Here is a 24,358-nt window from a genome sequence, read left to right as displayed (position 1 = left end):
AAAGCATAAAACAACAAGGAGGTTATATGCGAAGTATAAACCTGCAGTAAAAAGACCTCTAGCCGTTTTATTGGGTGTGTAAGTAAAAAATCACGGTTTCTCTCTGATTTGAATACAGGTTTCCAGTTAAACGTGGAACTTAACATATAAAAAAATATATTATATGTTTTGGTTTTAAGAAAACAAATAGAGAGATCTCAACTGCTGGAGGATAAGTAATATATTTATTCTTTCTGAATAGTTTGGTTTTGGTACTGGTTTTAATTAAAAAGTTTAAACATAACTCACTCATTTTCGAAAAAAGTTTATTGATTAATTTCGTTTAGCTCTCTTCGGAATAAAATTGATTGAAACTATGAATATTATAGAGTAATTTTAGTTATATATAGCGAATTTGAAAAGTCTAACAAAAAATAGTTACATTATAAAGTATAAAAGTCTGTTTAGAAAAAGTTTGAAAAATAGAATAGAGTTGTACTGAACTAACTTAAAGTAATTTATAAGACAAAATTGCTAAAACAAAAACGTTTAAAATAGTAGAAATTTTTACCTGAAACTAAATTAAATAAAAAGCACATTAAAAATACGACAATAACGACAACAATAATACTACTAAAGACGCTATTTGTAAAGTTTTAAATTGTAAAAATCTCTTTGTTTGCAAATTTTTGGCTTGCGAGTTCTAATAAACAAAGATTCTAGAACTGAAAGATGATAGGTGTTTCTAGCTTGGGATAGGATTATGAACCTATTATCCAGGTAGCTCTTGGCACAAAGTTCTATACTTTATGACGTAACTATTTTTTGTGAGACTTTTCAAATTCACTATATATAACTAAAATTACTCTATAATATTCATATTTTTTAGCAATTTTATTACGAAGAAAGCTAAACAAAATTAATCAATAAAAAATTTTCGAAAAGGAGTGAGTTATGTTTAAACTCTTAATTTATTCTTTTAAAAATTTATTTTACAAACTAAGTGTTGGTCAAAAACTTCGTCAGTGCTTAAATAAATCTTATTCAAATAGAATTTCTATTCTATTTGAATTAGATTTATTTAAGCACTGATGAGGTCTTTGACCGAAACTTAGTTTGTAAAATAAATTTTTGAAAGAATAAATATATAAAAAAAATATGAAGAGTTATAGTCAAAGAATAAAATGAATACATAAAATGGTGGAGAATAGAAGAAACATGTGTGAAATAAATATATAAAAATAAATGATTAAAACTATGTTTTTACCTAGGATATATATTTATACTAAGGCCATAGGGGGTTTAGCTGTGTTTTTACAAATGTTATATGAGTAAGTGAATTTACTTAATGCAATTTTTATTTATTTAAGTGTTTGGCATATATTTATTTTCTAATATTTGTGTGCATCTTTACTACGTTAAAAAAAAAAAAAAAAAACCAACAAAATTAAATTCAGATAAAGTATTTTTCTAAAAAATTCCTGGCTTTTGTTTTAATTATAGTTTTAATACAGAATGTGAGGTTTAGAACTTATACTCAATATTATGGGAAAGTTGAGATGTTTATGGGGCCATAAGCTGTAAAATGGAGAGTCATGAGGTCATAATTTGAAACTTACACTAAATATTCTTGAGTTTGGTGGAGAGCAAAAAAAAGAAAGGTCTATCTATTTGTGGTGTGTTTAAAGGAAATTTTTTGATAAATCTAGTTTGAAAGGGCCATAATTTTTTTATTTCTTTAATGAAGGTACTATTTTAGGAAGGTTTTTGAATGTATTTATATACCATTTGCAACTTAATATCAATAGATTATTCATTTTGTTTTTTATATTTTATTACACAAAGCTTTTCAAAACCATACTAGATTTCTTTGTCAAATGTGTACAGAAAACCAACAGACACAGGTCTAATAATGCAATATACTAGTATTTGTCCTAAATCTTGGAAACTTGGTTTAATAAAATTTTATCTAAACAGAGCACTTAATATATGCTCAAATTTTACCGCTTTTAAAGATGAACTTGTAAAAATAAAAAACTTATTACTCAAGAATCAGTATCCAATAAACCTTATAGAGTCCAATTCAACAAATTTCTTGAAGCTCACAAAATCGACAATTCAACATTTAAACAAAATAAAAATATTAACACAAAAAATGAAAAGAAAACTGAAACCAAAAACTACGCTTATTTCACAACAGTTTACGTTGGTAGTTGTTCAATAAGATTCCAAAAACGAATAGCATCCATATTTCAAAAACACAACATTAATATTAAATTGGCCTACACCAGCAAAAAGGATTCTGACTACTTCAGCAACAAAAGTAAATGCTTGAAAGTGTTTGACGCAAATGTTATTTATAAATATACCTGCTCTGCATATCAGAGCATCTCTTACATTGGAGAAACATCACTGCAAATATTCCGACGAATTACAGACCACTGCAGAACAGATAAAAACAGCGCAATATTTGAACATCTTTTTAATTACACATCCTGTCAAAACTCTGATATTGTTCAAAACTTTAAAATTTTAAAACAATGTAAGAAAAGCGAACTCTACAGCCTGGAATCAATATTGATTGAGGAAGAGCGACCTTAAATACACAAGTAGCATTAAATGGTAAAACAAAATTATTAACAATCTATTAATAAACATACCTTTAGTTTTTATTACTAAATCTCTAATTTTTGTATTTGTTTTAATTTATTTATACGTAATAATTTAAAGTTATTTTTTAAGCAATTCACTTAACAAAAAATTTTTTAAATTTCATTTAAAATTTATCACTTGACAAAGAAATCTTGTATGGTTTTGAAAAGCTTTGTGTAATAAAATATAAAAAACAAAATGAATAATCAATTGATATTAAGTTGCAAATGGTATATAAATTTAATGAAGGTCTTATTAAAAAAAAATTTTGAGAAACTCTGGATTAAAGGAACATAAATGTGTCCTTTATCTAACTTGTTATGCAAAAGTACATCTTACTGTTTGATATTTTCAATCTACTTAATTACAAAACCATTAAATATAAAACCCTTATTTTGAAACCCTTTAAAATAACAAAAATATTGTCTGATAATAAAGTTTTTGTATCATATATTTATAAACATGATTTTAAATTGAACAAATTGTTAGCACGACTTTTTCTAGCTAGAATTATTGTAGTAAATCTATGCATTTTAAAGAAGTAAGTTTGTGTAGTGTGATCTAAAATAGTTGTAATTATATAAATATTAATTATTTCTTTGTAGCTCAGTAATTTTTTGTCTAATTAATTTGTTTATGTACACACTACAGTGCACACTTTAGGTACCTTTTTCTTATATCACACAACAAAAACTAATTGAACATATTTGATCACTAAGTTACAAAACTATTCAGTCCTAAACATTTAGCATTTAGTTGAAAAGATTACACAGGATTATTGTTCAAATTACATAATAGTTTTTTGAAATTCTGTTAAAAGTACTTGTTGTATACTAGTCTTACTAAAAATTAGGTCACAAAATTTTATTATTAATTCTACTATAGTTTTAATTCGACTATGATAAGATGAAAAAATAAAAAGATAAAAAAGCTTTTGCTCATCATACATTAAAAACTTACTAATTATATTTGTTTTATTAAGAAGAGCCTCTAATGAAAGTTTAATAATTAGCTGTAGTAATTTTTCCTTGTTACTTTTAATTCTTGCATTAAAAAAAACTTAGTACTGCAATGTTTATATTCAAAAATTAAAATGTTTGTATACTAGTAGTTTATAGCAAATTAATTTTCCAGAACCATTGATATTTAAGTCAAGTTGTTCTTTATTAAAGCGTTCTCTATTTTTTGTTAATTAAATTTATATAATTATGGTTTTTCATTTTCAGATTTTTTAATACAAGTTAAGTTTTGTCATGGGTTCAAAAAAGAAAAAGTACAATTCGAGGTTTCCTCCAGTAAGTTTTAAAGTCTTGTTTACCACAATGAAATTTAAAAAAGTGGTTATCAGTTGCTGAAATACAAATATTTTTAAATAGTTTGGCAATGAAACAAAACTTATTGTAAAATAAATAAACATTAATGTTTTTCTGAACACCCATCTTTTAACAATATTTGATTACTATGTTTCATTGATTGTCTTGATGTTAATATCCTTATTTTTACTCAAACTTGAAATAAAGAAAAATAATTTGTTGTTGTATTTTAACATGTATTGTATACTTTATATTGTTTTGTTGATAAATAAGTATACTAACATACAGGCAAGAATAAAGAAAATCATGCAGGTTGATGAAGAAATTGGAAAAGTTGCTCAATCTGTGCCTGTGATTATTTGTATGTACTTTTTTAAATTATTAAAAAACGTTTTTTTTTTTTCTAATATTACTAGTTTTAAAGTACAACAACATATCTTAATTTTTAAGCTAGTCCTTTAAATAGTATTTTAAGTATATTTAAACAGCTGATTTGTACAATTTCCAGTCATAGTAACCTAACTTAGTGGAACGTTTTGGCTGGTCAAAACTTTTTTTGTTGATACTCATTTTAGTACTAGTACTCATTTTAGTACTCAAAACTTTAGTAAAGATCTTAGGTTTTTTATTTAATCAAATTTTTTCTTGAAAGTTTTTGTATCAGTTCTTAAACATTTTCAAAAATATTTAAATATACATAGTACGTTCTGTGTAATATGTAAAATCATAGTTTTTTACACTTAATAAATGTTGCTCTGCTTTGTTTATAAAGCTATCGTTCGCCTGGTGCACCGCCCTGGTTTGATGGGCCAGGACGGTCGTGCGAAGAGTTGGGATTGAGGGTCGAGGGTCTTTTCTGAATGCCTAGCTCCCTTAGACGATCACTACTGCGCGTACCGTCGTCGTCACCGAACGCCGATCGTATGTTCTCTTTAGAGAACATACCTTTGTTAGACTTATTCGGTTGGCTCATACTAGTATAGTTAGTTGACAACTTAATAAAACGCACTATCACTTAAATATAACCACGATGTGCTTAAAGAATAGAATCGCTTTGGCTAATTTTTAAACAACGCTAATTGAAAGTTACTCTACGTTAATTACACTTAAATTAACTAAGTTTAGATTAGATTAGAAGCTGCTTATACTTTATCAATAAGTAATCACTTAAACTTGGGTAAACCCAGCTTATGTAAAATCAAGAAGTAATAATCGTTTACACAATTTACCAAATTGTACTAAGTAAACCTTACCAATTAAACAAATAAAAACTTGAGCTTATTAAATCCAACTTATTTAAAATCAAAAGAATATTAAACTTCTACAAAATTTATTAAACAACACAAATTAATACAAGAAATAGAACTCGAATGTCAAATCAATGTAAAATACTCACGAAATACGAATAGAACCTTCTACCTTGAGTGGCTGCACGACTGAACGTCGTTTCGCCACAATGCTTCAAGAAGTAAACAAGTCAGAAAAAAAACCCCTAATTAGAAACAACTCTAAACCGCTACCAAGCGGTTACATTTTCACTCCTTTAATGGTCAAATTGGAGTTTCAGCTACGGTTTAGAAAAAAAACATTAACTTTACTTTGCTAACAAGCCGTAAAACTTTAAAAACTTTAGATGAAAACTTTTAGATTCTGACAAGAGACGATTACACAGACAAAAGACACTCTTAATTAAAACCGGTGTAAAAAACTTCGGTCTGGGGTATATTCTTAATTTTTTAGCCTTACTTCAAGTGTTACGTTAAGAAGATGCTTAAAAATCAGTTAAAATTATGTTTAAGTGTCAAAATGTTTAAATGTAACTGTTAAAGCTTTTAACCATCGGTTGACAAAAAAATAAAAATATATATACATCAAAATAGAACTTAAATGCTAGAAGATATTTATATGCTAAAAACATTTACCAATCAAATCAACATCGTTTATAAAACTTAAGAGCTAGTTAGAACACATTAAGACTTCAATGCTAAAAAATACTTACAAATCAATTCAAATAAATCTCAATTATCAAACCGTTAGAACACATTAAGACTTCAATGCTAAAAAAATGCTTACAAATCAATTCAAATAAATCTCAATTATCAAACCCTAATTATAAGCTAAATGTAACTGTTAAAGTTTTTAACCATCGGTTGACAAAAAAAATAAAAATATACATACATCAAAATAGAACTTAAATGCTATAAGATATTTATATGCTAAAAAACATTTACCGATCAAATCAACATCGTTTATAAAACTTAAGAGTTGGTTAGAACACATTAAGACTTAAATGCTAAAAAATATTTACAAATCAGTTCAAACAAATCTCAATTATCAAACCCTAATTATAAGTTCATAGTTTTTTTAAAATAATTACCGTGTTAAACGTTCGTTGTTCTCTGGAGATTGTTCTCTTGAACTGCTACCATTGGAATCCCGGTCCCACCTATCGCTGCCTTCCTCCTCTTGTTGGTTATGAAGAGCTTTACGCATATGAGTGTTACTCCGACCATCGATACCGCAGTCCATGATATGCTCGTTAGCTGCATGACACTCTTGATCATCTCCCAGGGCGACTTTTTGGCCTGGAGGGTTCCTTCTAAGGCATCGTCATCCAACAGGTGGCCTTTTTGTATAAACTGTTTTATATTCATTCCACGGTTCTCGAAATCCCTCGTACTGAGCGCTATTAGGTTGTGAAGAGCTTGGTTACTTACGGCCTCTTCAGGTTTCGATACTGTTGAAAGATCCAATAGCGTCAGTTCCTCTGCGTATGTGAAGTTTGCAGCCGCTATTGTTAAATTTTTGTCAATCACTATTCTTTCCAGCGCAGGTCTTTCACTGGTAAGGGTATTATTCTCGTAGACAACGAACTTGCCTTCCAAAATGAAGGCCTGTTTCGCTGTGTGGTGTAAGGAATATGCTACATTTTGGGTCAAGTACCCTTCCTCCGTTAATTGGGCCACCACCGTTGATGACCCAAGGTACGCGTTGAAGAGGGGGAACCGTGCCACTTTTCCTTTGTGCTCTAGCGACGGCTGCAGTACCGCGTTGGTTTCCTGGCAATTCAGTTCGTACAAAGCTCCGTTACTATATACGGCTTGGGCCCGTCGTCCAACTAATAAGCTCAACACCGCTGAAGGAGTGGATCGCTGAGCCGCGAGTAGGGCCACGAGTGTGGCACGGCTGTTCTGGCACAGCATTTCTTGAAGTTGCTCCTCTAACAGCTCCAACTCCAGCTTGGAGGCCAACGACGAGCTCGCAATCGCAGCTTCTAATATTTTTAGCTTAGCAGGTATCTCCACGCTTTTGGACGCTGTTGTGACAGGCGAATAAGTTTCCGGAAGTGTTATCGCATAACCCGTGGCGGTGCACCACGTGTTTGTTGTGCCTGCAGGTAAACAGTCGAGAATGGATCTTTCGCATTTCAAAATCTTCGAAAAAATCAAATTAGATTTACTAATTTTATACAATTCTCCCTTCTCCAGCGTGAAGATTTCCAAAACTGCGTCATTAATTGCCCTTGTCTTTCGACACTTTTCAACCTTTACCCTCGCGGTAACCAATCTCCAACCCTCCTCCTCACATGTCGTTATTTGATCTATTTCCGTACACACTAAATTTGCTAACAGAGCATGTGTGACTGACCCATCAGTCATGTCAGCCAGCACTGTTGTATATGAGAGGATGATATTCGGCACCGTTATAGTATTCGTCGACCACCAGTTAAACTTTGGCGTTAAACTGTTCTTGGTTTGCAAAGTGTCATGGTTGGATGGTATCAACGTCCCCGCTTCCGATTGATGAGTCAACTCTATTCGGACACACCTCCCTGTACTGACAGACGAGAACTCTTCTGCCACTTGGATACAAGATTCCCCTCCGAAGAAACCTTTTGTGCACCGATAAGTTGTTTCTTTCAATCTGCAAGTAAACGCCTTCTGTTCAACTCGGTGGTCTAATGGTGGCGTTACTTTAACCTTCAGGGTACGTGGTTTTCTTGGCTTCGACGAACATGGTGACGGTGGAGCTAGATAAAAACGGTTAATCACTTTCCTTGTACACAGTGGAAGCTTATATTTTCTCTTTATCACTACTTCAGAGGCTCTCGATAAACAGCAAAACATTCCAAGCAAAGCTATGTGGACGAACAGCTTCATCATCGAATCAGACAAACAATTTTTAAAATAGTTATTTGTATGTGCAGCCTACTCGATGCAAACAAAAAACAAATGACAAAAATCATCATCGAAAGTTTTTTTACAATGTTCTTTTTTTCTTTTTTCTGACAGTTATTAGCAAAACAACATGTTTTTCGAAGAAAAAATAATACAATAACAAGTCATAACTATATAATTTTAACAATTGGTTCAAAGTTCATTTTGAACAAGTTTATATGTTGTAAAGGAATTTTAAGCAGTTTCATAACTATAAATTTCTCGTTAACATTAGGTTAAATTAGTTTGTAATACAAAAAACTATGCTTATAACATTTTAATTTAACTGCCAAAAATACTTGCCACAAAAAAAAAATCATTACCATATTTCAACAGCACTTTTTAAAATATAAGTTTTATTAGTCGTTTGTCATTGAAAAAAGTATTAAATGACGTTAATCATTCACAATAAACTTGTTATGTTCAAAAACAATAAGCAGTAAACAATTTTTATATGGCGTTCTATTGCCTTACAAGCATCTAATGAGCAAAACAAACATGTAGCAAAAAGTTTGTTACTAGTTTTTAAACTTGAAGTTGTAAAGAATTGTCATTTAAACATGAACTTCCTTTAACAATACAAAAACTTTTTTAGCAGTAAAAACATTGAGTTTGAGATTGTAAAATTTGTAGTCATAAAGTTTAAACTTCCTTTGACATCAACGAAAACTCATTAAACAGTAAAAGCTCGAGTATTTTGTAATTAGTAAAGTACTTAAGCAAAAAAGATTTTTTCAATTGTACTGATTTGAAACATTGTTTCGAAAAAAAAATTCTTGGAATTAAAGTCTCCTCTTTTAAATGAAACTTGAATTTCAATGTAAAGTCTTAGCAAGGTGTAATTTAATAAACTTCAATGTTTTTTTTTTTTTTTTTTTTTTTTTTGTTTAAAAATACCAACAAGCAATTACTAGAAAACTTAAAAAGTCAAGTAAGATGCTACTTATCGAAACTAAGTTTATAAGATGTTACATAACGAGAAGTATAAGTTAGAATAAGCACCCTCAGTTTTTATATGAAAGATGTTCAACATGTTAAGCTACAATAAAACAGTTTAGCAACAAATACAAGCAGCATCCAATCATTACCAAACACCTATAATTAAAGAGTTATTTTAATGATTACCGTTGTTTAATCAACCAAATTCGACGTTATTCTCGTGCAATGTTACTGATAAATTCTAGTACCAATTCGTAAAAATATGTTTAATTCTTTATATATAAAAAGTTGAGTTTTATTAAGTTTTTGCGCAAAAGCAAAAATAAAAAAAAAAGAAATAAAATAAAATATCCTAGCTATTCGACATAGCGCTACGCAGTAATTAGTGAGCCGTGTTAAGTTATACAGTGCGTTTTGTTATTACCATAAACATCGTGGCTGCTCTATTAATTCAAGTTTAGTTGGCTTGTTGTTAGCTGCTGTTTTTAGTTATTTCCACTTCGCTAAATTTACTGTTCAACTTCACTTTAATTTTCAACTGTGTACTCTCCTGCGATTAACTCTTCTAGTTTTGTTCGCTACTTCTCTATCTTATAGTTTTTTAGATTTTGCTAGCACTTTAATCTATTCAAGTTTTTTTGTCGCTTTCCTGCCTTGCTCTCTTTTTGTCTTACTTCTAGATGTTTACAAAATTTTTCTACCTATGTACTTAACTTTTACTGTTTGCCTGTCGGATTCTATCAAATTTACTGCTTTTAACCCCTAACTAGACGTTTGTTTAACATTTTTATTAGTTCCATAATAAGTTGTTTGACTTATCCTAATTGTGCTGTTGAATTAGGCAATATTACTCTTCATCGCAACTAGATTCTTCCTTATAGACCACTGCCTTTCTTTCTCTTAGATTGTACCTGATTTCTTGGTCTTCACTACAGTTCTCATCCTCGGGGTTTTCCCTCGGAAAATAGGCCTTCACATTGCGAATCGACACTTTTACCACCCCACCATTCTTCTGAATATGCATAGAATGTTCAGACGCATGAAGTACCGTATATGGACCGTGGTATAATGTACTTAATTTTTTTTTGTTCGTTCGTTTTACCCAAACCTTTTCACATTGGAACAATGACGGTTCGTAATATTCATTCCTTTCCTTATACCGCCGATGCTTACGACAGATCATCGACATGATGTTTAAGAATAACATAGTTTCCCTAGGGTTATAAGCTAATTTCGTTTCGTCAAGGTCGTCAAGAAATATCTGACCTGGCAAGTTCACGCACATACCTAGGGCATATTGAGAGGGAGTATAAGGTGAGCCTTCAATTGAAGTATTATTTATGCTTGCCATGATAATAGGCAATCTCAGTGCCCAATTTGTTTTTATCTTTTCCGCTCTTAATGCTTGATTTATTGTTTTGTGTTGACGCTCAATGTAGCCATTTCCTTGGGGGCTATAAGGCGGTACAAAACGGTGGTCCACCCCCAGCTGGGCGAAAGTGTCTGCTAGCAAGTGATTGGAAAATTCTTTTCCATTGTCTGATATTACGACCTGAGGTGTTCCAAAGTAACTGCACCAGCTTTGTACAAATGCGTCCCTCACTGTCATAGCTTTTTTGTTTGGTATAGGGGTCGTCACGAGAAATCCAGTCCCGCGGTCTTTCATCGTTAGAATATATTTGCAGTCGTTTGAGACTACGTTCATAGGCCCTATCAGATCCATGTGGACAAAGTTCAGTCTGGGTGTCTTTTCAGGAAAAAACCCGACTTTGGGGCGGTTGTGGCGAATTACCTTAACGGCCTGACATTGTACACATGTTTTGGTCCACTTGGTCACATCATTTTTTAGGGTCGGCCACCAGAAGTCTTTGGCTACTGCATCAATAGTCTTTTCTATTCCAAGATGGAGGACCTGATGAGCGGCATTGAAAGCTTGTAGCCTTAGACGATCAGGCAATATAATTCTTTTATTTCCAACCTCTACAATTTCCGCCACGTTCTCTGGTTTGCTGAAATCAACCTCTTTTTTTAATGTTCGAGCTGTTTCGATTAGGTCCGGTTCACTCTGTTGCAAGAGAGCTATGGAACGTTTGTCGATCCGTCCGGGTTGGATTATCTCCTCTTCAATTTCTACGACCTCCTCCTCTGAGCCTTCGTCCTCTGATTCTGAGCACATTATTTCTTCATAGTCTGGGTCTGCCTCATAGCGGCCCATATACATTGTCGTGGCTAGAGGTGGTCTGCTAAGAGCGTCTGCCACTACATTCTCTACACCTTTAATATGGCGTATTTCCGGATTATATTCTTTAATTCTCTGTAAATACCTTTGAACCAAGGGAGTTTGGTCCGTCAGTTCGTTTCTTACTGCATTACAAAGAGCCGAATTGTCAGATCTTATTAACAGCTGTCTCCCATAAATTCGACTGTGAAAATGTTTGATGCTCATCACCAGTCCTTTGAGCTCCTTGTAATACGTGCACCTAATTCGCTTAGGTATCGGAATGCTCCTTGAGAAGAAGGCCAGGGGTACCATCTCCCCGTTCTCACCTTCTTGCTCAAGGACTGCCCCCACATGGCTATCTGAAGCGTCCGAAAATAAGATAAGGGGTTTCTTCTGATTTTCGAATGACAGAGTTGCTGCATTGGCTAACGCAGTCTTTGTATCTTCAAATGCTTTAATATGGGTGTCGTCCAGTTTCAGTACAGTTTGATTTGTTTTCTTTGGACCCCCAGATATCTCACTTAGAGGCGCCGTAATCCCCGCTAATTTTGGTACAAAGGCATGGTAATAATTTACCATACCCAAGAACCTCTTTAGATCTTTGCGTGTGATAGGGATAGGGTATTCTCTGATGGCTGCTACCTTTGCGGCTTGGACGTCGATCCCATCTGTACCAATTATGTGACCCAGGAACTCTAACTTAGACTTTCCAAAAGTGGTCTTCTTCACATTCAGAAAGAGTCCATTTTTTGATAATAATTCCAAGACTTTTCTCACATGGTAAATGTGCTCTTGCTCGTTGTACGAATAAACTAAAATGTCATCTAGGTAAACGTAAGTGAAGTCTTTGCACTCTCGTAATAAACACTCCATGAGCATCTGGAACCTCATCGGTGCATTCTTCAGACCGAAGATGCACCGATTTGGTATAAAGACCCCGCTATGAACGATAATCGCAGCACATTGACGTGAATCGGGCGAAAGAGGCAAGCTGTAGTAAGCCTCTTTTAGGTCCAAGTTCGTAAAGTATCTTGTGCCACCAGGGATGATCAAGGCAAGCTCGTCAATTCGCGGTAATGGGTAGCACAGAGGTCGTGTCGCCTTATTCAGTCTAGTGTAATCCGCGCATATACGTAGAGATCCATCCTTCTTCTGTACACAAGTGACTGGGGACGCCCCTTGACTCCCTTCTCCTCTGACCACCACTCCGCGATCCAGAAGATCATTAAAGTGATCTTCTATAGCTGTTCGTCGGCCACCCGCCCTTCTGGCTTTGACCAACACCGCTTTGTAGTTGTCAAGACTTATTTTCAACTCATGGTTATGTTTTGGCCTTGTGTAATAGGTCGGTTTCCTAGTAATTTCAGGAAAGTCCCTTAGTAATCTTTCACACCTTTCCCCTAAAGAAAGGTTTTCTTCACTCACTAGTTCAACTTTGTTAACTGAAGCGACTATAGGGGTGGGCAAATCAGCGGCTGCAAACAACTTTGCTGTCTTGTCTGACCCCACCTTGCACAGCTTAGCAGAAGACGGAAAGATAGCTAGTTGATTTGCCATCAACATATCCAACCCAATTATACCGAAACTCCTTGTTTCTTCCGTCACCCAAAACGAGTGGTTGATCGGATCCAACTCCCCCAAACGAAGTTCAACATTTACACTTCCAATCGGGTGAATAGACTTATTACCAAACCCCTGGATGGTTCTGCTTTGGGGTTGGAAATATTTATTCACCCCGTTAGTTAATTCTTTTGGCAAGATTGAAATCTCTGCGCCCGAATCAATCAAGAATATAACGTTTGTATTCAACTCTGCTACAAACAAAAGGTTCTGTGGTAAATTCTTTGGGTTAGGTGCGGGGAACTTTGTCAGTTGGAATGTCCATTTCGGTATTGCTGAATCCTTTTCGTGAATTGTGTGACCCTTAGTGCTGGGAATCTCACAAAATTTCTCACTATCTGAGGGAGAGCTGCCATCAATGTCGAAAATAACATCTGTGTTCTCATTTCCGCCTGTCGGTCTCACGTTACTCTCAGATACGTCAGTTGACCTCACGTTACTCTCAGATACGTCCGTTGGTCTCACGTCGTTGTTTGAAACGTCTGTTGGTCTCACGTCACTCTCAGGTACGTCCGTTAACCTCACGTCCTCTTCTATTGGCGCATTTCGTAATGTCTTTTGCTCTATTTGAAGAGTCGTTTTTTGTTTACTTGTTGGTGGGGAAGACTTGTCCACTGGAGTACTTGTGATACCGTTTTGGACATTTCTGGTTGGTTTTGGTTGGGCTGGGGTAGCCTGTCGGGGGGTGGCATTATTTACAAAGTGGACAGCGGTGTTGTGAGATGATCTAGACCCAACCACTCTCCCTCTCACTGTGAAGAGTTTGGGTCCTCGTTTTTTGGACGTGGCATTGTGAGATGACGCATGCTACAACTCCTCGGATCCAGGCATGAGTAAGCCCTCGGACCGAAGTCACGATGCTTGCTGCAAATATAATTATCATTGTTCCCGGCCCAAGGCCGTTGCGGCTGTGCCTGAACTGGCCTGTTAGGATTCGAGTTCGTGGCATAGTTGTAATTAAAATTTCTGGCCCTCATTCTTCTCTCTTGGTCATCAGCGTCGCAAATCATCTTAACAGCGGTTTGAAATTCCCTCCCATTTAGATGCAGCTTTTCCCGGATTTTGCTTTTTAAACCAGAGGGCGCTAAATGTATTGTCACAAATTTTTTCAACACTTCTTCGTTTCTCAGTTCCGAAATGAAGTGATTTATTTCGTCACCAAGTTCTCTGCTCGAAACTGTGTCTTTCTCCGCTCTCCACGCTAGCACGCTGCTAGCTTGATCTTGCCCACTCATTAAGAAAGCTCTCAACGTTTGATAATTCCAATTGTCCTCCCTATATTGTTTAAAATAAACATCTTTTTCTTCCCACGTCACCAGCAGTAAGAGCAACTTGTAGTGTTCTCGGTCTGTTTGAATACCATGATCGTACAGAGTCCTCTCAAAATGCTGCAACTTGATTTTCATTTGATTTGTATTGCGTTTCAACAACCCAATTTGTGCCTTTAGTTCATTTGACAATGGGCCAAAGTATTGGCTAGTTGACGTGCGGGGTGTATCGTGTACATCTGCTACATAGCCATACCTATTCTCCTCTGATTGGAAGTGGGTATTGTAGATAGGACTGCGATCTTGCGGTACAAAATTCTCTCTCACCCTCGGCCCCCTTTGTTCTACTGGAGGTCTAACATAGTTCTGAGAAGGGCGACTCACTATAGGAGAAAAAGACGGGTTTTGCGTCTGTGCAGTCTGGAGGGCCCGATTCGTTGGTGGACAAACAGGTGTATTCTGTCTCTTATGAATAGTAAGGTCGTGGGTTGTTTTTGAGGAAAAGGGCTGCTTACGGGTGTTGGCGTAGTATCTATCTTTTTCCTCTTGAATTTTTCGCTCAATGTCGGCCTGTTCGTTAATTTTCCTCCATCGTTCAAGTTCTCGCTTCAGTTCTTCTGTATTCTGGTTTGGGTGTGGCAGCTGATCTTGTCTAGCTTCGTCAACATGCTCAACCTGATCCACCGGCACATTAGTTGTCACCGTTGGTTGTTCTTCTTCCCTGCCACTGTCTGCTCGAAGAAATTCCGTCTTTCTTGTATCGTTAATTTCATTGGTTGGCACTGGTTCGGCACTGAAATCTGACTCCCTAAAGTTGTCGTGGTTTACTTCGGCCCTACGGTCTGAAGTGCGGTCCTGGTCCGGGTCATCATATCGTTCGCCTGGTGCACCGCCCTGGTTTGATGGGCCAGGACGGTCGTGCGAAGAGTTGGGATTGAGGGTCGAGGGTCTTTTCTGAATGCCTAGCTCCCTTAGACGATCACTACTGCGCGTACCGTCGTCGTCACCGAACGCCGATCGTATGTTCTCTTTAGAGAACATACCTTTGTTAGACTTATTCGGTTGGCTCATACTAGTATAGTTAGTTGACAACTTAATAAAACGCACTATCACTTAAATATAACCACGATGTGCTTAAAGAATAGAATCGCTTTGGCTAATTTTTAAACAACGCTAATTGAAAGTTACTCTACGTTAATTACACTTAAATTAACTAAGTTTAGATTAGATTAGAAGCTGCTTATACTTTATCAATAAGTAATCACTTAAACTTGGGTAAACCCAGCTTATGTAAAATCAAGAAGTAATAATCGTTTACACAATTTACCAAATTGTACTAAGTAAACCTTACCAATTAAACAAATAAAAACTTGAGCTTATTAAATCCAACTTATTTAAAATCAAAAGAATATTAAACTTCTACAAAATTTATTAAACAACACAAATTAATACAAGAAATAGAACTCGAATGTCAAATCAATGTAAAATACTCACGAAATACGAATAGAACCTTCTACCTTGAGTGGCTGCACGACTGAACGTCGTTTCGCCACAATGCTTCAAGAAGTAAACAAGTCAGAAAAAAAACCCCTAATTAGAAACAACTCTAAACCGCTACCAAGCGGTTACAAAGCATCAAATATTTTAAAACAAGTTTAAACAAAACAACATGTTAAGTATATTTTACACTTAATACATAATAACTGTTTAAACTAAGAATTTTTCTTTTGTAAAATTAAATATGTAATCAAAACTTTTGTTTACAAAGAGTTTTTACATTGATAAGCTGTGCAGTATTAGAAAAAAAACTGATTGTCTTTTGTTATTTAAAATTCTGATACCTTTTAACATAATATTGTCTAAAATATTATTAAAGTTAAGTAATTTTCCGTCTCTCCTATGTAAATTTTTCCTTTTCAATTTAAGTATCTCTAAACTCATTACTCTATATGATTTTTACAGCCAAGTGTGTTGAAATGTTTTTAACGGAAATTTTAAAGAATGCTGGTAAAGTAACTGAAGAAAGAAAGGCAAAAACTATGAGTATTTCTCATCTGTTAGTTAAGATGAATTTTATGTAGACAATTTTAATTTTTTATAAATACTTATTTATAATATTGCGTATTTTATTGTAATAACTGTTTTTAATAATATTGATCATTAAGTACTAATATTTTAAAAGTCTTTTTTTTAATAAGATAAGTTCAGTTTAGTTCTGCAAAATTTAAATTTTTGTTATCAAGTTTTTTTATTGTTATTTCCACTAATTTCAGGGGTTTATTTTGAAAGTATTTTTTTTTTTTTTTTTTTAAGTAAGTAATTATGCTTTACGCTTACTGTTAGCATTTTTATTACTTTTTAAAGAAAAACAGCTTTTTGCTGCAATAAATTATTTTGTAAAAATTCAATTTAGTGTGTAATTATTATTGTTTAAATTTAAGATTCTTCGAAACGTTTTAGCAGTTTTGTTTACTACCTGCATATTGTAAGTTGAGTATAGAAAAAAAAAAAATTATTCCAGTTTTACTAGATTTTTTAGTGTTTAAATTAAGTAAAACCTTATCTAAAACATTTGAAAAATTTAATATTCAAATTAGCCTTATGTACAAAATAATAAATTAGCAAAGAACTTGTGATGAAAGAAGAAAGTTACGATTTTCTCAGGGATCTTGTGAAAAATGAAGAAGAAAATATTGAAAGTGGGGATGCTCCTAAACCGAAGAGAAAAAGGTTAATTTACAAGACTATTTAATTTTTTATAATAAACAGGGTTGACAAAAACCTTGGAATCTTAGAAAAATCTGGAGTTTGACAATTTAGGCGAAAAAAGAAAAAACCTGGAATTTGAGAAATTTTGAATAAACGTTTTAAACAATTTTTACATGTAAAATAATGATATTTTGATTAGGTACATAAATTTTTTATATTCTATCTATATATCTTAAAGTAAAACTTTATTTATTATAAAACACATTTTAAGCAGTATCTCTTCAATACTTTTATACTGAAGCTGACTTTGAACTTGATTTATACAGGGTTCGTGCGCGTCAGGCTAAATCAGTTTTTTTGAAAAAAGTTGAAAAACGTCAGGCTAAATAAGTTTTTTATTTAAAAATTTGAGAATCTCAGTTTTTATTAGTTCAAATGCTTTAATATTTTTGATTAAAAAAAGTTGAGAAATCTTTTTAAGATCAAATTGAGATGTCAATTTATTTCTAAATACAGATTTACTTATTAAAGACAACGTCAGTCAGTATTTGTAAAAATAAATGCTGAAAATCTTTTGTTGAATCTCTAAAAAATTTTCAAGAATCTTCATTAATATGTTTTGAGTAGATTATATACGTCATGGTTATGACAAATCATGAAAAAAATACAGTTTAAACATTACAAATTAGTTCAAACTTGGCTGTTTGTTTGAATTTGTTTACATCAGCTATGTTTTTCAGAGCTTAGTTAGTTGAACTGTTTTAATTTCTAATTTAAAGGCTTTATACCAAATAGTTCTTAGATAAAATTCTTAGCATTTTATTGATATATTTTACTGTTTGTTTAAAGTTATTAGAGATATTCTCAACACTAAAACTTAGTTTTAAGATATAAGTACTAAGTTTTGTGGAGTATAAATTTTAGGTACAATTCATTTTTCTTTACAAGAACAAAATATTAAGGGTTTTTTTATAAATTTAAGTGTTAGCTTTTTAAATCTGATACAACATCATCAGTCACTGTATTTATTTAGAGTTTAGGATTTATAATTATGTATTAATTTTAAGTACTAGTCAAAATACAATAGTAAACAATTTTTACTTATTTTAATACTCGTGTTATTTTAGCGTTTCGTTTTAAATTTTAATAAAACACACAATGCTCATCTTTTTTTATTAAATCTTCGGGTTATAATGTTTTTACTTAGTGTAATTAAAATGAACAGCTGTGTTTAGTGATATATTTTAAATTTTCAAACTAGAACTTTATTAGATATGACACTTATTTTAAAACTTATCACTGAATTTGTTATGTTAAGGGTATAGGTTGGGGGTCAATCACCTTTTTCACAATTTAGTCTTATATTAATGAGTTGTAACTAAGCTATGAGTTGCTTTTTGCAAATTTTTAAAGCTCAAAATATTTTTGAGATAAAGCTGGTTGAATTCAAAGACTACAATAATACTAATCAAGACCCCCCAATACCTAAAATGACTTTTAAAGGGAATTTTCCTCATTTTGAAAAAATGTCAGGCTAAATTGGTCTCAGTCAGGCTAAATGAAAAAAATTTTGCGCACGAACCCTGTTTATAGTAAAATAAACAAAATGCACTTTCAAAAATCTGGAAAAAAATTTAAATATCTTTATCAACTCTGAATCAAGATTTATTTCAAAGTCCGTCTTAATTAAAAAATAGCTGTGGTTGTCCCTTTTTGTCTGATAAATTTCTTGATCATTTTGCAGAAATTAATAAGTTTCTTTGCATAACTAAGTTGCAGTATAATATGTATATACAGACTGTTGCCACTTAAAAACAAAAGTCGAATTTTTTTTTTGGTCGGATAGTTAGTTTTTTATTAAAAAAATAGGGTTTTGTATAAAATTAATATAAAGTTTTAGTTTTTTTTTTCTAATTCTATAAATAATTGTTTTAAAAATAATATTAATGTTTGTACAATTTCAAAACTAACATTTTCAATCTAAGTGTTAATAATTTTATAGTAGGTTGGTATACCTTATAAAAAAGTTGTTTGTGTTTTAACTTAAGTATCACAAGTAATTTATTTTAAACTAAAAAAGTTCAAATGCATTAAAAATTTTATGTGGTATTGATAGTTTGTCAAGCAACTGAGTGATGATTAGATAAAAGTTTTAAAAGAAATTGAAACATACTAAAAATTTAGGTCTGCTTCGAATAATAAATGCAAGCCGACTCCAGCGAAAAAAGTTAAAGGCGAGCGAAAGTCTAAGAAAAAAAGTGACGAGGACTGTATTGTTAGTTTTCTAGTTAAATTTTAAAAATAATACTCATTTAAATTGCTGATTTATTCAAGGTTTGTTACTAAACCATTCTTGGTGCTTTATAATTACTACAAGGAAGTGTATGATTTTTGTATCTCTGCTCTGCATATGACGTGGAGACTCAAATTCATTCTTTTACACCTAATTTGTTTATGAGTTTTTAGTAAACTGGTCTACATTCTTCTAATGAGACAGGAATTAGATTATTTAAAAAAAAAACTCAAGTGTGTTTAAAAAAAACACCAAGAAAACTTACAGTTAGAAAATCACCTAAAGATTATTTTTTATTTAACAGAAGACAAAAAATAATTAAAATAAATAAATGCATGAACAAAATTGAAATGACTGTACATAAAATTTAAAATCAGAATATAAAACACCAAATATTAAGGGCATATGGGGGTAAATCACTTTTTTCACAATTTGATCTTATTTTAAATAGATTTTACTAATCTACAAGATGCGTTTTACACATTTAAAAAATTCAAAATAATTTTTTAGATATAGCAGGTCAAAGTCGGATGCAACAATTAGTTCCTTATGGAAGGCGCAAACTAAAAAGGCAAAAAAGACCATTTCACTAAAAATCTATCTTCACCTACGTTTTTTGAGATAAATACCTCAAACTTTCAGGAAATGTTTCTTGCAGTATTAAAAATTCTGTCTGAAAATTTTTTATAAGAATAAAAACTAAATTTTTATGACAAAAAAACAAAAAAAAAACTTTTTTTTACTAAATTTTTATTTTTTAAATTTGTTCCGACAAAATTTTCTAAATATTGCAAGGAACATTTCCTGAAATTTTTAGGTAGTTATCTCAAAAAACGTAGGAGGAAATAGATTTCTAGTTATTCGCCGTTTTAGTTTGTGCCCCCCATAGGGTTGCTATTGTAGTCTTCGAATTTGATCGGCTATATCTAAAAGAATATACTGAGTTTTAAAACTCTAATGACATTTCAAAAGATATAGAATAACTCAATATAAAAAGACTAAATTGTGAAAAAAGTGATAACCCCCCTATGCCCTTAAGTTGTTTAACATTTAAAATATTTTTATTTACTTAAACTTAAAAATTGTTAAAGTATTGTAAAAATTTTTCATACAATGTCATTTAATAAAATAATTAACCTAACAACTTTTAATAATGAAATTACAAAATTGTTAGTAATGAAATTGAGAAATTGAAGTATTTTAAATAAATGATATTTCTGTGAACTTCGTAGAAGAATCTAGTAAAACAAAAAAAATTAAAATTATAAATTTGTCTTTTTTTCATGTTTTGAACGTATTATTTTTCGTTCAAACAACAGTAAATTTTAAGTATCAAGTTTTGAAAAAATTAACTAAAGTCTAGTATTTTTTTTTTAATTTCCAAAACATAAAAAAAAAGTCTTTTTACTCAGTTTTTTTTTATTTTTAGAAATGAAGATTAAAATTAAAAAATACTTTAATTTAAAGTTCTAATTTATTAAAGTTATTAGGCATTTATTTTTAATTAAGTACATAAAGTGAAAGAAAAAATTTAATCTTACTATTTAAACTAAGATTTAGCTGAAATTGTGTTTTATTGTTCAACAGCCTTTTATTAGTATTAACTTTTTAAATGTAAATACTTTTTAGACTAATGATGTTGAAGACAAAGCTTCTACTTCTAATCAGCAAAGTTTTGATGATCCATTTCCAACGTAAGTAATTAACATCTAACTTTTTTAGTTTAACAAACAACTACACAAAAGCTCGTTTTTTATATACAATATAATGTTTACAAAACTTTGTAATGAATTAATTACTGAGTATATTAAATCGATTTAAATTTAATAGGTTATGAGTACGTTTGAGTTTTTGAAAACATTTACTAGTAAATAATTATTCAACTTCTAGTAATTAAGGTGATTTTTGCTTTAAAAATGTGCAGATTAAAACGTCATTTTCACAGGGTTGCCACATGTTCAGGAAAAACTAAAAAAAATGACAAAAGTCAGGAAAAAATGGGGGGTTTTGAAAAAAGTCAGGAAGTTTGATAAAATTTAGAAAAAAATTAGATTTTTTCAGTTTAAATTTACAAAATTCCTTATTTTCCAAAGCCTCAAATTGTAAGAATTAGTTAAAAATCCTTTAAAGTCAGAAATTTTTCTAAAGTTTTCCTAGAAATTTACAAAATTATTTAATTTCCAATGCCTTCATCTGGTATAAATAAGTAAAATATCCTTTTTAAAACTGCAAAGTTTTTCTATTAACATATTGAACATGTAACCCTACTTGAACAGCAGATTTTGTAAGCTTTTTAGTATTGATGATAAGTAGCAAGGACACTTCCATAGTGAAACTGTGACATATACACAAAAATTTATCTAGCATGATTTTAGAATCAAAGTGTTTTTTGTTTAAGTAAAAGACTTCTTTATAATTAAGCAGTTAGTTTAGTATTTTATGTAACAAACTGATGTGTATACTTTACCTCTTTATAACTTTTTCAAAGTTGTTTAAATTTATAAAATAAATTATAAGAGAGGTATATGCCTAGATTAAGTTTACTTATTATTTGTATTTTTTGTAGAATAACTAAAGTTTTTAAAATAAATAAGAGTATATTTATTTCTTACAAATTTATACTAAATGATAAGTGGAAATTTAAGGTTTTAATTGTAAAAGTTTATTATATGTCATTTCGTTTTTTTCGATACATTTATGCTAGGAAATGCTAAAAATTGTGTCTTTTTTCAGACAAGCTGTGTTTTAAGGTAATAATACAAGTCATTTGCTCATAGAGCTGTTTATTGCAAATACATCAATCATACACAGATGGTTCAAGTGATGTAATGGAAGTTTGATGATAGAATTCATCAAAAAACTGTTGTTTCAACCTGTATTAAAATTAGATTGAAAGCTTTATATAGTTTCAAGTGTTAGATTATGTATTTTAGAATAAGTTTAAATTAAAAGTTCGATTTAGAAAAGTCAGGAAAATATTGGTAAAAAAACAGGAAATTTTTCTCAGCTTGATCTGTGGCAACCATGTTTTTAAATATTAACGTTGAAAAAAAAATTAAATATTTTTATAACGCAAAAAATAAATTTCTTTTATGGAATGATACATTAAATAAATTCTAAATGATGATAAGCAAACTTGGTTTTATCACTATGTTGAATTTTAAGTTGTATTTAAAAGTTATAAAACTAAGTTTTTTACCATTCAGTAAATAACTGAGTTTAAAATATTTCAGTAGCAACATGCAGCAGCAGCATGTCCCTTATTTTCCTCCGTCGCTACAGCAACCACCCCTCATCGCGCCCCCTCCTCCTCCCATGTCATCCATGGATGACGAAGATGACGATTACGACATGTGATGACGTCATGGTTACGTTTAAAGCTGTTGTTTGTGAGCTGGTTTCTAATTATTAAGATTTTTTAAATAGCCTTCTTTTTATGAAAGATTCCCGCTAAAAATGTTAATAAAAAACTTTTAATTCAACGAATGCTTATTTTACCGTTTTTTCTTGCAATTAGAAAGTTAACCTTGATATTCTCCAAACTTAAATATGATTTTAAAGATATAGATTAAATTATCGTACAAAATCAACTCATTCCCGTAAAACTAAGATTATGTTTAGTTTAAAGCTAATATTTTAATGTTAATTTACTAGCTCAAGTTATTTTTATATTCTGAACCTTTTAAACCTTCTGCATTATTTTCAATTTTCGTTTTTATTCTTTATTTTCAGTTACAAGTTTTTTTTTTCGTGTGTTTGTATATAATAAAATTTGAAACATAATGTTTATGTATAAAATTTTGGATAAAGCAATTTATTTATTTTGTTTTATATGTTTTCAACTTACAGTATTAATTTAAATGAATACATTTTTACTAAACAATTATAAAAGATAATTTTGTTTAAAAGTTTCAAATATTTACAAAGTTAACTAGTTTAAAATGATAACTAAAAATAAATTCTAATGACAACTCTTAAAATATAGTATACTAAATACTTCATATAAATGTTTTTATGACAAGTTTACACTCGAATAATGAAAACAAGAGACGCGAGAATCTTAATTAAGTTTTTTTCGATAAAAAACCATCAAAAGAATACCTTAACTTATCTCTAGATTGTTTCTAGTCAATATGTGGCTAGTCGTGTTTATATTTCCTTGGAGACAATACTTTTTTTAATTATTAACAAATAACTTTATATAGTTAAATTATTATGAAAATTTTTTTATGACGCAAATATAAATAAAATCCAAAACTTAATTTAAACACGAGCATAAATTAAATTTGGTTGAAAAGAAATTTTAATATACTTGTAACTCTTGGAATAGATAAGTTTACCCATAATCTTTTTATCGTTGTGTTTATCTTCCTGGCCTGAAATATCTAGTGTAAGTTTCAAATTTATTGTAAAAGGTTCCTGATCTAAAGTCTTTACTTTTTGAACCGGGTAGTAAACAAAAGTATAATATTAATGTAAAAAAACATTAAAAGTTCCTGTGAATATTTTTGAATAATGTGTGCATTATTTGTAGAAAATAGTATAGTCTTATAGTAATTAATGTATTTGTTCCTTCTTTTATTAGAAATTGAACCAATGGACTAATAATTTTAACTTATTATTCCATGTATAGTTTTTGGATGCTTAGTTATTCTTTTTAGTTCTGACTGTTTATACTTTTGTTTGTTTTCTGAATATCTTTAACTGTTTTCTTGATTTATTTATTGCCTAAAATATAACTTTTTTAAGTCTTGTTTCAACGTTGAGTACTGTAAAAAAAAATAACAATAACGTCAGGGTTGCCACCCACTCAGGCTACCCAGGATGTATCGCATAAGCTCATTAATTTTATAAATTTAAAATGAAACGGAAAAAAGCTAAAAATAGAAGAAATAATAAAAAAAAATTTAAGTTTTTTAAACATGACTTTATATAAACAAACAAAACTGTTTTATTACAAAGAATTATAAAATTCTTATAAAACAGCATTTTAATTGCAATCTCTCCAGTAGAAAAGGCGGCAAGTTGAGTTTCTGTTGAATTTGGTTTGTATACCCATTATGTTAGTTTTAAGTGTAATATTATTTGTTAAATTCTAAGATATTTGTTGGTATGGTATTCTTAATTTTTACATGTGTTCAATTTAC

At 31.1% G+C, this 24,358-nt stretch overlaps 2 protein-coding genes across 2 annotated transcripts in view; both read left to right on the top strand.

The window, feature by feature from the left end:
- The window catches only part of LOC145835515 (large ribosomal subunit protein eL33-like), a 199,087-nt gene that overhangs the window by 5,246 nt on the left and 169,483 nt on the right, over positions 1 to 24,358 (top strand). The window lies entirely within an intron of this gene.
- LOC145836994 (uncharacterized) lies at positions 3,856 to 22,900 on the top strand. The gene is made up of 7 exons (XM_082944761.1): positions 3,856 to 3,926; positions 4,233 to 4,305; positions 16,172 to 16,265; positions 16,832 to 16,939; positions 19,103 to 19,193; positions 20,841 to 20,905; positions 22,445 to 22,900. Exons 1-7 carry the CDS (start codon positions 3,885 to 3,887, stop codon positions 22,566 to 22,568), a joined length of 597 nt encoding a protein of 198 aa, XP_082800887.1. The 5' UTR covers positions 3,856 to 3,884; the 3' UTR covers positions 22,569 to 22,900.

The sequence above is a fragment of the Thalia democratica genome, chromosome 5 (assembly GCF_965202585.1).
Source record: "Thalia democratica chromosome 5, ktThaDemo2.hap1.1, whole genome shotgun sequence".
Lineage (NCBI taxonomy): Eukaryota > Metazoa > Chordata > Thaliacea > Salpida > Salpidae > Thalia > Thalia democratica.
This window is presented reverse-complemented; position numbering and strand designations above follow the sequence as displayed.